Source organism: Drosophila teissieri, chromosome 3R (assembly GCF_016746235.2).
Source record: "Drosophila teissieri strain GT53w chromosome 3R, Prin_Dtei_1.1, whole genome shotgun sequence".
In the NCBI taxonomy this organism is placed as follows: Eukaryota; Metazoa; Arthropoda; class Insecta; order Diptera; family Drosophilidae; genus Drosophila; species Drosophila teissieri.
This window is the reverse complement of record NC_053032.1, coordinates 20,896,670-20,911,235: the sequence shown is the minus strand read 5'-3', so window position 1 is coordinate 20,911,235 and position 14,566 is coordinate 20,896,670. Positions and strand designations below refer to the sequence as shown.

The following is a 14,566-nucleotide window of genomic DNA, read 5'->3' as shown; positions in this document are numbered from 1 at the left end:
AAAATCGAGAGATTAAAGCTCTGATTTAAACTCGATTTGGCTCTCTCATCCGCGCTGCTGGCGATATAAAACGCAACTTCTCAGCTTGTTATCTCCCAGTCGAGCTTGAAACGTCTGTTTGCCCAGAAATCCACGTCGCACTACAGGTTCCGATCAGTCCAGATCAGCGATTCCAGCGAGATGATGATAGCCAGCAGCCTCGCCGTCTTATATGGCATTGCCATCGTCTCGTCGATGGGCGTGCAATCTGCCCGAGCAGGTTAGGGGAATTCTCCGAATCCGAATCTGAATTCGAATCCGCGTCGGTGGGATGCTAATGCTAATATTGGTGTACATTGCATGGGTCAGACTACGCCGACGACTGCACCACACCGGATGGCGATCAGGGTCAGTGCATGCCCTACTCCTCCTGCCGCAGCATCGAGGAGCGGCTGACGGAAGCCCAGAAATCCGGACAGAAAGTGCCAGCCGACTACACCAGTTATCTGCAGAAGGCTTCCTGCGGCGAGTTCAATGGAGTGGTGAGTGCAGAATGATGGGTTAATACCCATTGCGACAGAGAAGCAAAGGTCAATGTGGCATTATCAAGGCAAATAAATCAACATCATCTTCTGTATCAGCTTCTGTATAATGGAATCCAAGAAAAATCCCCTTCGCAAACGCACTGATTAAAATGAAAACTAATTGAATAACAATTATGTTATTCAACTAAACTCATTCATATTTACAAACATAGAATAGAATAAACCTTATTGATAATTCACATACAGAAGCCAACTTAATCGATCAGTGGCAAACTATAAATAAACTAATTCCTGGTAATTTCTTGTTTCCATATAAACTAGGTCTTTGCTCGAACAACTAATTACTCATTAACTTTAATGACGTCTCTTCTCCAGCGTCACTTCTGCTGCCCCTCAGCCAACATTCAGCACAACTCCAAGGTGATGAGCCTGTTTAAGGACGAAAGCTTCGACTGCGGCAACTTCCTCAGCCAACGGGTGGCCAATGGCTACGAGGTGAAGCTCTCCTCCAGACCCTGGATGACCCTGCTCCGTTACCAGCAGTTTGGAGAGTCCAGGTTCCTGTGCGGCGGAGCCATGATCTCCGAGCGTAGGTGTTCCACCCATACAATGTGATTTGAACTTTAATATAAATTATATTTTATAGGCTACATCCTGACCGCTGCTCACTGTGTCCACGGCCTACAGAATGATCTGTGAGTATACCAATCCCAATCTGGAAGCACTTGTGTCCTAATCTCCATTTCCATAGCTATCAGATCCGCCTGGGCGAGCACCGCATCTCCACGGAGGAGGATTGCCGGCAGCAGGGACGCAAGAAGAAGTGTGCCCCGCCAGTTGTGGATGTGGGCATTGAGAAGTATCTGGTTCATGAGAAGTACGATGCGCGTCACATCATGAATGACATCGCTTTGCTCAAGCTGAACAGGAGCATTCCATTCCAGAGTAAGCCAAGTCAAGTGAATCCCCCTCCGCATCTATAACTTATTATACAATCTCCATGCAGAGCACATCAAGCCCATTTGCCTGCCCATCACGGATGAGCTGAAGGAGAAGGCGGAGCAGATAAGCACCTACTTCGTGACCGGCTGGGGCACCACGGAGAACGGCTCCTCCTCGGACGTGCTGCTCCAGGCGAACGTGCCACTCCAGCCCCGCTCCGCCTGTTCCCAGGCCTACCGCAGGGCAGTGCCGCTCAGCCAGCTTTGCGTGGGCGGCGGCGACCTGCAGGACTCCTGCAAGGGCGACTCCGGCGGTCCACTCCAGGCACCCGCCCAGTACTTGGGCGAGTATGCCCCGAAAATGGTCGAGTTCGGAATCGTCAGCCAGGGTGTGGTCACCTGCGGCCAGATTAGCCTGCCCGGTCTGTACACGAATGTTGGCGAGTACGTGCAATGGATCACGGACACCATGGCCAGCAATGGCCTGTGAGGAGCATCGGCAGTTCTTAGAGTGTGCCTTAGTATTAAGTCGTACCCAAAAATATATTAAACACCTATTTGTAAACTCATACAACACCTTTGCGGTTTTATTCGAAATGTGGCTTGCATAAAATTACACCTTAAAGGGTAAATGATATTAAGAATTCAATTTGTGGCCACATACCCTGTGGGTTCAGGATGCATTACTGACTAAGTGAAAACCTCACCTACTCTTTTTCCCCAACAACTTCAATTACTTACGAATGAATCATAAAAACATCTTATTACTATCAAATGAATAAACAAAGCCTGGCTCAGACAGGTGAATACAATTTCACATTTTCTATGAATATTAACAATCAGAATTATTGTGTAATAGACGTGTGACTAATATATCTTAAATCTCAAGTGATAACCAAGTATATTGTATGTTGCCTAGGGGCCAATCATCTACTGGGGAAAATAAGTACCTATTGAGCTATTAATCAACCGCGATAATGAAGCTAATATATGCGTTCCTCCAGCGAACTTTCAGATAAGCTGATTGGATTACAGTTTATGTTTCTTCATGGGATTACTTATAGTCAAGAGCTGGATTATTAAGAGTAGGAACTTTATAAGACCCAGAGTTTCCGACCTGTCCCAAGTGACGTGCGTTCTAAACTTAGCAGGATTTTTATCGCAAACCGCAAATTTTGGGGGGTTTTTTTTGCACGCATGGCGCATTTAGAGATCTTACCCGCGATGCTGGGAATTTCTGTTCTGGAAATTCCATGTTACACATCGGTCTCATGTCCCAAAGAACGGGTTTCGATACGGCGGCCAGGTAGCCTATGGCTATGGCGACGACCTGCACCACGGGCGTAGCCAGGTGAATGGGGGAATTGGAGAGCATACTAATTGAGCAAAAAAGTACCGTCTCTAATGGCCGACTGCCCCACCTGTTGAACTTCACCGACGCGTGCCAGTCCCCGCGACTGCATCGGCAATCTCCAGCCGGAGAATCTGAGATTTCGAGGGGCAGAGATCCAGCGACTTGGAGCGACCAGCTGCGAATGGGAGAGCCCTCTAATCGCAAGGGGGTTTCCTGGAATTTAATCGCTTTTCCCACGCTCCACGATCCAAGTTCTACTATCGCTTACCATAAGTGATGATTGCAATTTTCAATCGTTGTTGTGCTATGTTCTGTGATTGAAAAAAAGCCTGGGTATTTTAATAATATTGAACTTATGTTACAAGCAAAACGTATACTATCACTTAATTAGGTAATAGTATGGTACCCCTCTCTAGAGAGTGTAATTGTATAGAATTATACTACAGGCCCACGACACTATCTCAATAAGGTAGCTAGTATCTGAAACTAGTAGTTCTCCGGCTCTGAACGGCATGCGCTTGATCTGGTGGAAGTGCCGCAAAACCTGTATCGTCGATCTGGGGTTGCGCTCAGCTATTGATCATTAATGCTGTCTGGATGGGATTGGATTGGATTGGCGCTTCCCACAGCACGCGAATCCGAGCTACAAAAGCTCGGCACACGACGATCTGCGGTTCATTACAAGTTCATCTGTTCAGCGCGCACGTTGGAGCACTCTAACGTGAACGGGAACGAGACCTCGAAGAATAGAAGCCCCAGCATCTGCATCCGGACTTGAGACAGGTTTTTATAACAGCAGGAAGACCTCCCACTTTGATTACGGATTATTGAACATAGCAATCAGTCAGGATGTTGTCTACGGCGATTGGACTTGGACTCCTCTTGTGCATCTTGCCCCAGCTGGTCATCAGCCGTAAGTTTACTAGAAAATCTATCCCACGGATGATGTTTACCATTCCATTGACTTGCAGAGAGCAGTTGCTTCACTCCGGACCAAGCAGCCGGTCGGTGCATCCGATACCAGGAGTGCCCCTTCGTGCAGAAGATCATCGGTACCTACGGACGAGATATTCCACGGAAAATCCACAACCAAATCAGTCAGATGCAGTGCAGGAGCACCACAAATACAAGGGTAAGTTCTAATGATTTCAAAAAATATGGTTAAAATGCCGATCAGATAACTGCAACTGTTTATTGAAATTTGTTTGATTTTAAGGAGTAAAGAAAGGAATTTAATGGCTTTTGAGAATATCTTTCTAATAAATGGACTTGAATTTATGTTTGTAGGACTTCCATCTTTGCTGCCCCAACGAGGAGACCCCTCAGTCCTCGTACAATCAACCGTCCCAGACGAAGGTCATCCGATCGGTGGGTGGAAATCTGAATCGGTACGATCGCCAGGGTCTGCAGCTGCTGAACTCGGTGACCAACTGCGGCAACAAGGGCAATCCCAAGGTCAGCGGTGGAAAGACGGCCAAGCCGGGCGACTTTCCCTGGGTGGCCCTGCTCAAGTACCAGATCAACGATCCGCGTCCATTCCGCTGCGGCGGCAGCCTCATCAGCGAGCGCCACATCCTGACCGCCGCCCACTGCATCATCGACCAGCCCGAAGTGTAAGTTGCACATACGAATTTCATCCGCATTCGATTTCATCACATCATGATATACAAAGTCTCTAAGATGATTGTATATCAAATTGATAGCCATTATTTAATAATTGGTTCAACATCTACTGCCGATGACTAATCTGTGTGGAAATGGTATTCTGTTTGTAGAATCGCAGTGCGCCTGGGCGAACATGACCTGGACTCGGAGGAGGACTGTCACTACTTGGGCGGTACCAACCGCGTGTGCATTCCGCCCTACGAGGAGTACGGCATTGAGCAAATCCGTGTGCATCCCAACTACGTGCACGGCAGGATCAGCCATGACGTGGCCATCATCAAGCTGGATCGCGTGGTCAAGGAGAAATCTCACATCAAGCCCGTCTGCCTGCCCATCGACCAGAAGTCCCAGGCGCTGGACTTCGATCAGAGCTTCTTTGTCGCCGGCTGGGGCGGCACCGATAAGGAGACCGTCGCTACCAAGCTCCAGCAGGCATTGATCACCAGGAAGAGCCTGGACGAGTGCCGCCAGTACTACAACAAGGGTGAGGTGTCTGACAACCACATCTGTGCCACGGGTACCGGCATCAAGCACACCTGCCAGGGAGATTCCGGCGGCCCCGTGTTCTTCAAGCACCGATTCAAGAACACCTACCGTGTGGTCCAGTACGGCGTGATCTCCTTCGGCGGACGGCTGTGCGGCCAGAACCAGAACCAGCCAGGTGTCTTCGCCAGCGTCATCGACATGCTGCCCTGGATCACGCAGAACCTTCAGTAGTGCCACCCGATACTCTTCTTCCTCAAGACACCAACTTATTTATATCCGTAGTCTTAAGCGTTCTTGCCACAGAAATATCTAGCTTTGTAAATTATTTTAATAAATAATATTAGCAGCAATACTTAAAATACCAATTTTTATCTCGGTGGGGCTGGGAAAGTAAGGGATAATTTCACATTGAGTTTCAATTGGGAGCAGAGTCCTTATATAAAGCATATCCTTTCGAAATAAACTTAAGTCTTTTTTGTCTATTCTGAGTGTATGGGTACAATAACCATGTTATTTAAACAACGAAAATGGTGTTCAAGATTATAGATAGTTATAAAGGATATGTCAGGGGTTAGTTATGTTTAAAACTGTCCTAACCACTATTTTTCCCCAAAAAAGGACTAGTTTAAGTTTGCTAGATTCCAAAGGGTTTTTGGTTCCTTAAATTGAAATTTTGAGATTGAAAATTGTGAGTCACTCTTGAAAAATTCGTTCAAATCAATCATGTACCATGCAACGCCTGTTCCCAACGAAACTCACTGGTGCATGACCTGCTCTACTGACTCATAGCTTTTCCTATGGTTTGAGCATAGCTTTAGGTTTCCGACTAATTTTGATATTTACATCACAGATTCCTCAACTTCGTCGTCATTGCCATGGATAAAGCTCTAAAATACCACTTATTTCAATATCATTTATCTTTGGAAGAGAAATCATTCTATAAGAACGTGATTACTCAGAAGTTCTATATAATATGGCTATAAGCTGCGACTTTTGATCGAAAACTGAATCATCAATAATGGTAATGACGTTGGTATGCTATAATTTTGCGGTTAGTCGCTGCATTTAAAATCCATTTAAGATATGTACGTACGTGTACCTAAGATCTTGTCTCCGAATCCGTTTGGAAACTAAATGTATATATAGCTCCGTGTTAATAGTGAGTAATACCTAGAAGTGCAGTATGATTTATGCTTTTAAGGATGTCCATTTAAGTAATTGTCTGGGGCGACTGTTTTATGTGAGCTCTAACATTGAACTAAATCCGAGCCAATAAAACTGGGTAGTTATTTTAATGTAGGCCAAAGCAGAAACAATGGATAGATGGCTATCATGCAGCCTATTGTTACCAAAAGCTCGTGGCCGAAAAGAAAATTTGGGCAAACAGTTTCCTTTTCGCAGCTGAATAGTTCACAATGCGCAGTAGCCGCTTCCACGGAATTATTCTGAAAATGTAACTCGCTATATGTGATCCATATAGTTCCCACACAAGCCTCGTTTCCATTGCAGGATTCTCTACTTGGTGACCTTTTACCACACGCTGCCCTTCTTTGCGAATGTCTCCGTGTCGCTGCTCAACAGCTACCTCTCCTCGTCGGTTTCATTCAATCTGGATACTATATAGTGAGTTCAAATGGCACAAAGTATACCTCCTAACTTACCTTGTCTAGTTTGAATTGGAACTCCACTTTCCCGGCCATTACCGTATGCGAGATATATAACGCCGAGCGGATTTGGGATATGAGTGATTCACACTTTGGCGTGGAGCACGATATGCACGTGGATGATTTCATTTCGGAAATTGTATTCTATCGAGGGGTTTGCAGCAGCTGCGAGGATTGCGCCAAGATGCGGTGTCCCTCCAATTTCACCCACCTTGTGGACGTGGTGCGTTGGTTTGCCTAGCCTGCTGTACTTGCTCCTAGCTATATTCTGGAATCCTTGCAGTTTCGCACCAAGTGCCATCAGCTGCTGGTGAATTGTACCTATCTGAACAAGCTGTTCGACTGCTGCGATCAGTTTCTGCCCCTGCCCACGGAGTATGGACTGTGCTTCTCCTTCAACTCGCATCAGGCTCGCAAAGTGTCGCATGTCCAGTTTACCAACAACCGGATGACGGGACCGGGTCATCTAAGCTTCCATGCCGCCGCCGATATTCAGCTTTACGTGCATGCCCCAATCGACGTGCCCTATCAGTTTTCCGAGGGCATGATACGGGAAACGGTGCTGCTGGGTCACTACAAGGAACTGATCTTGAACGTGATCGAGGTGCACAACGACGAGAGTGTCCAGGATCTAAGCATGGAGCACCGGCGATGTCGCTATGGCCATGAGCATGTGCCGGAGCGACTGGGAATCTACGACTTCTACAGCTACTCCGGCTGCGTGGTGGAGTGGTAATATATTGCACACTTATTTAATATAATTGATTTCATATATTGATTAATTTATAGTACTGTGCTGCTCCAACTGGACAACTGCAACTGCACCAGTCACTTTATGGCCATTCCCGGCCAGAATTACCTGCCCGCCTGTGACTACCGCGGCCTGATCTGCCTGACCCGGATCCGCGACAAGATCATGACGGAGCGCAAGTCCTGCGAGTGCATGAGCTCCTGCGAGGAGCCGGAGTACAACATTATCTACAACTCGGCTGATGAGTAAGCATATTGAGGAAGTTTCATTTATGCAGTTTGAGAGTTCAAATAAGTAAGTGGGTCGCTTAAAAGTATATCTTTTAACTTTTAGGGATGATGAAGGCTCCGATGAAGTGTCGGAAATCCGAGTGGCGCTGGTTGAGCTGCCAACACAACGATATGTACGTCGGGTAACTAAGACTATCCTGGATTTCTTGAGTAAGCTAGCCTATCCGTTTCAATCTCTATTAGTTTTGAATTCGCGACCGCCGTTTCAGTTTCCCTGGGAGGACTGGTTGGCCTGTTCTTCAACACATCCGCTCTGCGAATGGTGGAGACCATTGTAATCTGTCTGCGGTACAGAAAAACGATTGTGAAGTGGGTTAAGCGGTTATTTCTTGGCACAGTTCAATATTTACAGATCTTGGACCAGTCGACGTAAATCACAATAATATCATAAGCTTTAAATCATAGTTGTCTTTCTATAGGGAGTATGCGTGTACCGGATGCACTTGTACGAGATATGGGTAGTGTGGAGCTCAGCTCCGTGCCATCTTTTGGGCCACATAGGCTGCATTGTCCGGGGAATTGTGCCAGTTGGGCGGCGTGACGAACTGCATCAGGGTTTGCATGTAGTTTGGCAGATACATAAAGCTGGAGAAGAGCACCAGGAACAGCATAACCAGAAAGAATCCATCTGATTGAGGGGAGATAATCCGGATTAGCAGTTGGATTTGTCGCGCATTTTCGATACTCACTGATCAGCTTCTTCTCCCAGGGCTCAAGCATATTGATGCACGTCACCAGTTCGTACTGGCGGTAGGCGTGGCTGGCCAATTGTTTTAAATTCAGCATTTTGGATGACTAAAGTCCAATAAATTCGCGTCGCAGGAAATAAAGTTGTAAACAAAAAACATATGGTATTCGGTGTAGCCAGACGTTATAAAACTTGCATTTCTGTAGCAGCCAGCCCTTGACCGTCAACTGACGTTAACACACATGTTAAGTCATAACAGTGCTGTAAAACCATATGGCGCGGTTGTTTTGATTATTTCTGATCACAACGTTTGTTTTTAAAGTGTTTTAAAATAAATAAAGCCAACACATGAGCTAATTATGAACCATAAACTTGTGCGGTAAGTGCCAGCAAGTGCAGCACTCTTAGAATCCATATAAACATTAAGACTTTCAAGGGTTTGGGAGCCATCGCAACCGGAAGCAATTGAAAGTCGACCATCCGTGTCCCATGAAAACCTGAATATATTTAATAAATCCTGCTGGGACATCTCACAATGTGGCACAAATAAGATCCTTACGGGCAACAAAGCCCTGGACACTCATTTTGGAGGTGGAATATCCTTGGGTCACCTCGTCGAACTGATCGGCAATTCCGGCACGGGAAAAACGCAAATGTGGTACGTTATTAACTATTACTTTCTTAAATATTTGTTAACAATTTAATGATATATGTATTTTTTGATAGCTTGCAACTTTGCCTAAATGTACAAATTCCCAAGGCAGCTGGCGGATTGGAAGGCAGCGCATTATTTATAGACACCAATCAGGATTTCCATCCCGACAGATTAAAGGGTTAGTTAATGAAGTACACTATATATTTCTGTGGCGAACATAAATATAATTTATTTCTAGACCTAGCTTTGAAACTGGAAAGACAGTATGCTCGTAAAGTTCCAGAATTCAAGGCTCACAAAATGCTGCAGAAAGTCTATTATGTGAAGTGCCACAAGCTTCATCAATTGATGGCCACAGTTCTCAGTTGCCACAGGCACCTCGCCGATCATCCAGATGTAATATTAGTTTTAACAATATTGGTTAATATCTCTTTCCTCACTATCACATTTTCCTTGTCCCTACCCGAAATCACAAAAAATCCATACATCTGCCAAACCAATTTGTATGTACCTTTGATTGAAAGACATTTCTGTAACTTAAAAAACACGCCTGTCTCCTTAGATTAAGCTGATTGTAATCGACTCCCTGGCTTTTACCCTGCGAATGCTTGAGGATGGCGCCCAGCGTTACGAGATGCTTCTGGAACTGCACGAAAGCATGCGGAGATTGCAACGTCAACACGAATTGGCCGTAAGTCCTCACAATCGATCAATTTTCCTTTCCTTTCAAAATCCCGTCCACCGCCAGTGGGTCTTCACCAATGTGCTCACGCATCGCTACGTCAGGAAAAAGTTCCAAGTGGAGCCCGCCTTGGGGGATCTGCATTCGCACTTGATCAACGAGCGCATCTGGTTTGCGAGCAGCTCTGAGCTTCACCTGGGCAAGTCGTGGAGAACGAGTAGACTAATTAAGGAGTCTGAATGAGACTCACTTTTACTTTTGTATCAATTTAAAACATTTGGTAGAAATAGGTAGTTAAGGTATTATTATAAGTTGTAGAGGTTCTACATTTCAGGAAAATAAAATAATGTTGTTTTTCTTTAAAGGAAAATAAGTTTAGAGGGGGATAAGGATCAAGACATTATCAGAGAAAAGAGGAGCAGCTGCAGCTTTGGCCAACGGCATCCTCGACATGCTCAACCACTTGCCACGATTCGCATTGGCATAGAAAACGGATCCGCAACTAGCGCACACCCAGCCAGCTGCTGAGCACTTGCTAAAAGCTCCTCCGGTCAGCTCCGCTCCACTCCACGACGACCCCGATGCCTATCGATGGCGCAGCTCCAGATTGACAGGCGAGCAACGCCTGATTTATGCGCGCGGCACAGGAATGTGGCAAAGTGTAAAAAGTGTTTACACATACGAACGGCGACACCCAAACCAGACCGCCGATCTCTAGCCCGCGGCTTTTTGATTATACACGCAGAAAAAGTAAAGATTCGTTTCATAACCAAAATAAATGGATAAATATACAAATGATTCGTGTACTAAAGTTTAATTCGAAGCAAAGGCATATTTTAAAAAGTACTGGATAATAAGGCACATACGACATTTAAAAATTTATTTGGTAAGCCAAATTAGTTATCTATTTAAATAATTTAAAATTACATGTTTTGTGCTTTCGGTGTAAGAACCAATGTTCTACTCCTTAAAATTTTTCCAGTGCATTCCTCAGGCGCACATGGAGCTCCGGGCAGCAGCTAGTCACGCATATGCAGCGACAACTAATTCAATTTCCACTTGCCAGAAGGAGGCGGCTGTTTAGCCGAGTGTGCACGCCTAATTGGTAATGCGATCGGCTTTATTGAGGCGCTGGAGTCGAAGCTGCACTTGTGGCTATAGCTCTACCCATATAGCTTAGTCTCTGGATCTGAATCGGTGGATGTGACTGGGCCTGGTGTCTGCTGGTGGAGCCTGCTGGTGGAGCTTGCTGGTGCAGTCACAGGCTATCGCTGTCGCTCAGCGCAAATCCCATTACGTGCGATCCGTTTCGAGCCATAAACATGTAACAGCTGCAGTGGAGCTCTCCTCCCAGTTTCCACCGATCCCACCCGATCCTAGCCGAGTTTCCTGGCTTCCAGCGGCGCAACTTGTCGCTCGAACTTAATTGCCTCGGTTGCGCTTATGACTTTCGTGTGCAATGCATCCTCATCCACATCCACATCCACTTCTCCGCTCTGTGACTGCAGCATTAGAAAGTAACTCCAGCCGGCGGAAAGCTATAGCTATCAACATCGGGCTCGCATCGTCTTCGTCGTCAACGCGGAGTTGCTGGCGCTATTTTCGACACCGCCTGGCCCGCCATAAATTTCCAACTGCCCTGTAATGCACTTGGGCTTCAAAACTAGAAATGGTCTGACTGAGCCTGTGGCACCGAAAAAAGTTTTGTGATGTGATCGGAAATAGATTTTAGGTTCAATGCAAAACTTTACAGATAAATATTTGGTATAGATTTTATTTTGAAAGCTGGTATTTGTATTACTGCATTTACTATACATATCACTACCTAATGTAATATTCTATATATAAGTTTAACTTCTAAGTACGAGCAAAGTAAATATTTTTTCTTCGTGTGGGTAATTTACCAAGCTGGCAAGTTGAAAGTCCATTTCCCATTTTCCATTTCGTACGGGTTTCAATTAAAACAAAAAGCAAAAAGCCAACAAACATTCCGAGCTAGCGAGCATGGCCTGGCAATTTGGCCACGACCTCGTGCACCGGCAAAGTTCAGGCCCAGAGTGGCTAATTCCGCAACACCGCGCCGCCCCGATGGCAGCGCCCGATAGCAGGAGCCACGGCCACAAGCTGCGGCTCCAGGAGGCAGGCGCTGCTCCACTCTGGCCGTGAGATAATCAAATGTTGGCCAAAAAGGATTGCACTCACTGCCGTCGCCGCCGCCTGGCTTATTGTTCTGAGAAATTGTTATTAATTGAGTTGTACGCTGCACCTGGCAAGCTTCGATTTGGAAAGCGCTCCACTACCTTCCGATTGCTATCTGCCGCCCAGTGGGTGGCCCTTTAGCATCGGCCATTGACATAGTAAATGGTTTGGCTTAGCTCATTTGCCCAATTTAATTTGGCCTGGCCATCAATTTCAGCCAGGAGAGCAGCCGCGATCTCGTCTCATTTGCATGCCCGTAATTTATGCCCATCAATTAGCTGATTAATTTATTTGGCGTGGAGCGAGAGCTGCGGAGCATCATGCCCAAAACGCTTGTCTAATTAGACAAATGCGCTACATTAATGTCGCCTCTGACATTTATAAAGCGTGGTTCTGCCGCAGTTGGGTGATTTTTCACTGGTTTTCTGGCTCCTCTTTTTTAGTTGGGGGCTTCAGGGGGCTTGGTAAATCAATTAATGGCCGGCTAAGAGGGGTTAAATGGCCACTGGGATTAGATCCTAATGTTTTGACATTCAAATCGAATTAGTCATTTTAATTGTGATTTTCTGGTAAAGGTTCCTAAAGCTAAGATCGGTAAAATACCTTTAGGTTCGTTTTAAAAAGCGTGTCTTAAACTTGTTCAGCAGCTAAGTAAATAAAGTACTCACTATATAGCCTTATAAAATTCGATTTATTTTTGTAGAGATATTTCTTTGATGGTAGATCTTTTCTTACGACTTTCACTCGGTCGTTTCCCAGGTCTATTAGCCAATCAATTCCCCACCTAAATTAGTTTATAATGCAGCTTATAAATGCCACTTGTCCAGCAAGACACGGATGTGCCTGGATCTTGATCCAGTCGCAGCGTGTTTCTCAGCGGCAATCTTCGCCTGCCACTGGCGCAGGGGAAATGAAAATATTTTAATTAAAACACAAACTAAACGTTTACTGCTGGCGATGTTATCCATAGCATTTCATACAAATAACAACGACAAGTCTAACCTGGCTACCAGTCGGCGGTTGTGGTTTGCAACTTCTCCAGGAGCTCTGTGCTGTTGCTGCTGCTGCTGCTGCTGCTGCTGCTGCGTGCAACAAATACGGCAAATGTTGCATGTAACAGCAGCAACATGTGTCGCACAGCGCCTATTTGAATATATATCAAATCAGTTTCAGATAATTTTCTATAACAGCTCGACACACAGGCAAATGGTCGAAACATTTGTACGAGTTCGTTGTCTAAGTCTTTCGTTTTGCTAGCCATGTTGCTGCTGCAGTTGCTCCTACTTCAGCCGCTGCCACTGCCACTGCCGCTGCCTGCGAGTGCATATTTTACGCGCTGCATTGTGGCAAACGGATCGGGCTACGAAATTAAGTTGTTTTGCATAAAAGCGCCATAAAAAGGCGCAGCCGCAGCCGCAGCAGAGGCAGAGGCAGCAATTGTGATTAGAACGACACGACAGGCACGACATGCGACATATGAGACGATGCATTTGCTGCAGTGGCAGTTGCTGATGTCGCTGCTGCATTTGCCTTTGCTGCGTCCTTACATATATGGCCAGCAATTGTCGGTCGGTCGAAAATTGGCGGCTCAACACGAGCGACGTATGTCATCAAATGGCACTGCCATTAGCGATCGCCAAAAGACATCCTCGAGTGGTTCGAGTGGTTTCGAGTGGATCGCGTCGGTGGCAGCTTCCTGCGGTAGTAGTAGGCAAATGCTAGGTACCCAGCTCCTGTGAACCCCACGGAACAGCGGCAAACTATTATCAATTTAAGTTGGCTAATTGGTTTCAAATTTATGGACCTGTATTTGATATTTATGTCGTCTACGAGAGCTGTGTGCCCCGCAATTTCGCCTGTCTGCCGGCCGACCGAGAGGCCCTGGCTATATGGCTGTTTCGATCCGATGCGATCCGCAGCGACCGTCGCTGCCTTGGCATGCTGCAAACAACGTAATTGGCTTTCAATTTGCTGCAAATTGTTGCAACAGCCACGACAACGGCGCAAAGAGCCAAGAGCCAACCGAGAAACATATTTAGATTATAGACGGATAAAGTTTATGTACGTTCTGTTCTGGCTGGGCAACTTTACTTTAGCTCGCGGACTGGCCCGCTGGCCCGTTTCCTTCTGCTGCTGCCTGCTGGCCTCCGTCCACCATAATTCCAATGAGTTATATGCCCATCATGTGCGCTCCTTGGCCCTTCAAAGTCGAAAACGTATCGCGCGTTAATTAAAAAAACAGCAACAACCCCACCGAAACATCGGAAAGCGCGGAGCGCTTGGCAGCACAAATAATACAGAAAAAAGCGCCAAAAATGCCGCTAAAATTTCGCTCGGCTGCGGCGGTTCGAAAAGGGCGGCTACCAAAGTCGAGGCCTTGGACAGTACTGTTCAATAACTAAATAAAACACTTTAGCCGCCGTACACTGGAAAAGGTTTTCCTCTCTTCTAGATTATTTAATTCAATTATGAACAACTTAAGCCGAATAGTCTACAATCGGGATTCGTGTAGGTGGTTTTAAGTTTTACTCATCTTAGGAAAGCCAATCGTTTATTCTTGGACTGACTGACCAAACACAACGCTTTCAACCAATTAACCCTAATCTGTCTAAATCTAAGGCAAAATGTTTGGTTTCTTTCTGTGCATGGCGGAATATAAGAGAACGA

General features: G+C 45.9%; 5 protein-coding genes across 6 annotated transcripts; 4 read left to right on the top strand and 1 right to left on the bottom strand.

Moving 5' to 3' along the window:
- Positions 1–99: 99 nt before the first annotated feature.
- On the top strand, positions 100–2,026 carry LOC122619385 (serine protease grass). Its single transcript, XM_043796290.1, has 6 exons — positions 100–259; positions 349–521; positions 900–1,113; positions 1,171–1,219; positions 1,276–1,469; positions 1,531–2,026. The coding sequence occupies exons 1-6, from the start codon at positions 181–183 to the stop codon at positions 1,953–1,955; spliced, it is 1,134 nt and encodes a 377-aa protein (XP_043652225.1). The 5' UTR covers positions 100–180; the 3' UTR covers positions 1,956–2,026.
- Positions 2,027–3,554: 1,528 nt separating this feature from the next.
- On the top strand, positions 3,555–5,313 carry LOC122619384 (serine protease grass). Its single transcript, XM_043796289.1, has 5 exons — positions 3,555–3,602; positions 3,664–3,732; positions 3,791–3,951; positions 4,107–4,432; positions 4,595–5,313. The coding sequence occupies exons 2-5, from the start codon at positions 3,669–3,671 to the stop codon at positions 5,199–5,201; spliced, it is 1,158 nt and encodes a 385-aa protein (XP_043652224.1). The 5' UTR covers positions 3,555–3,602; positions 3,664–3,668; the 3' UTR covers positions 5,202–5,313.
- A 1,072-nt stretch (positions 5,314–6,385) lies between these two features.
- Positions 6,386–8,048, top strand: LOC122618915 (degenerin del-1). The gene is made up of 7 exons (XM_043795510.1): positions 6,386–6,423; positions 6,480–6,593; positions 6,641–6,857; positions 6,918–7,366; positions 7,424–7,630; positions 7,719–7,825; positions 7,885–8,048. The coding sequence occupies exons 1-7, from the start codon at positions 6,386–6,388 to the stop codon at positions 8,046–8,048; spliced, it is 1,296 nt and encodes a 431-aa protein (XP_043651445.1).
- LOC122621482 (serine palmitoyltransferase small subunit B) lies at positions 7,986–8,525 on the bottom strand. The gene is made up of 2 exons (XM_043799343.1): positions 8,365–8,525; positions 7,986–8,303 (listed from the first exon to the last, which is right to left on the bottom strand). Exons 1-2 carry the CDS (start codon positions 8,459–8,461, stop codon positions 8,146–8,148), a joined length of 255 nt encoding a protein of 84 aa, XP_043655278.1. The 5' UTR covers positions 8,462–8,525; the 3' UTR covers positions 7,986–8,145.
- Positions 8,526–8,621: 96 nt separating this feature from the next.
- LOC122621000 (DNA repair protein RAD51 homolog 3) lies at positions 8,622–10,443 on the top strand. Of its 2 annotated transcripts, XM_043798711.1 has the most exons (7): positions 8,622–8,742; positions 8,800–9,021; positions 9,090–9,196; positions 9,257–9,414; positions 9,581–9,709; positions 9,767–9,999; positions 10,066–10,443. In XM_043798711.1, exons 1-6 carry the CDS (start codon positions 8,723–8,725, stop codon positions 9,941–9,943), a joined length of 813 nt encoding a protein of 270 aa, XP_043654646.1. In that variant the 5' UTR covers positions 8,622–8,722; the 3' UTR covers positions 9,944–9,999; positions 10,066–10,443. The 2 variants fall into 2 exon arrangements, with proteins under 2 accessions (XP_043654646.1, XP_043654648.1); XM_043798713.1 differs by lacking the exons at positions 9,767–9,999; positions 10,066–10,443 and having other exon boundaries at positions 9,257–9,521; positions 9,581–9,606.
- The last annotated feature ends 4,123 nt before the right edge of the window (positions 10,444–14,566 follow it).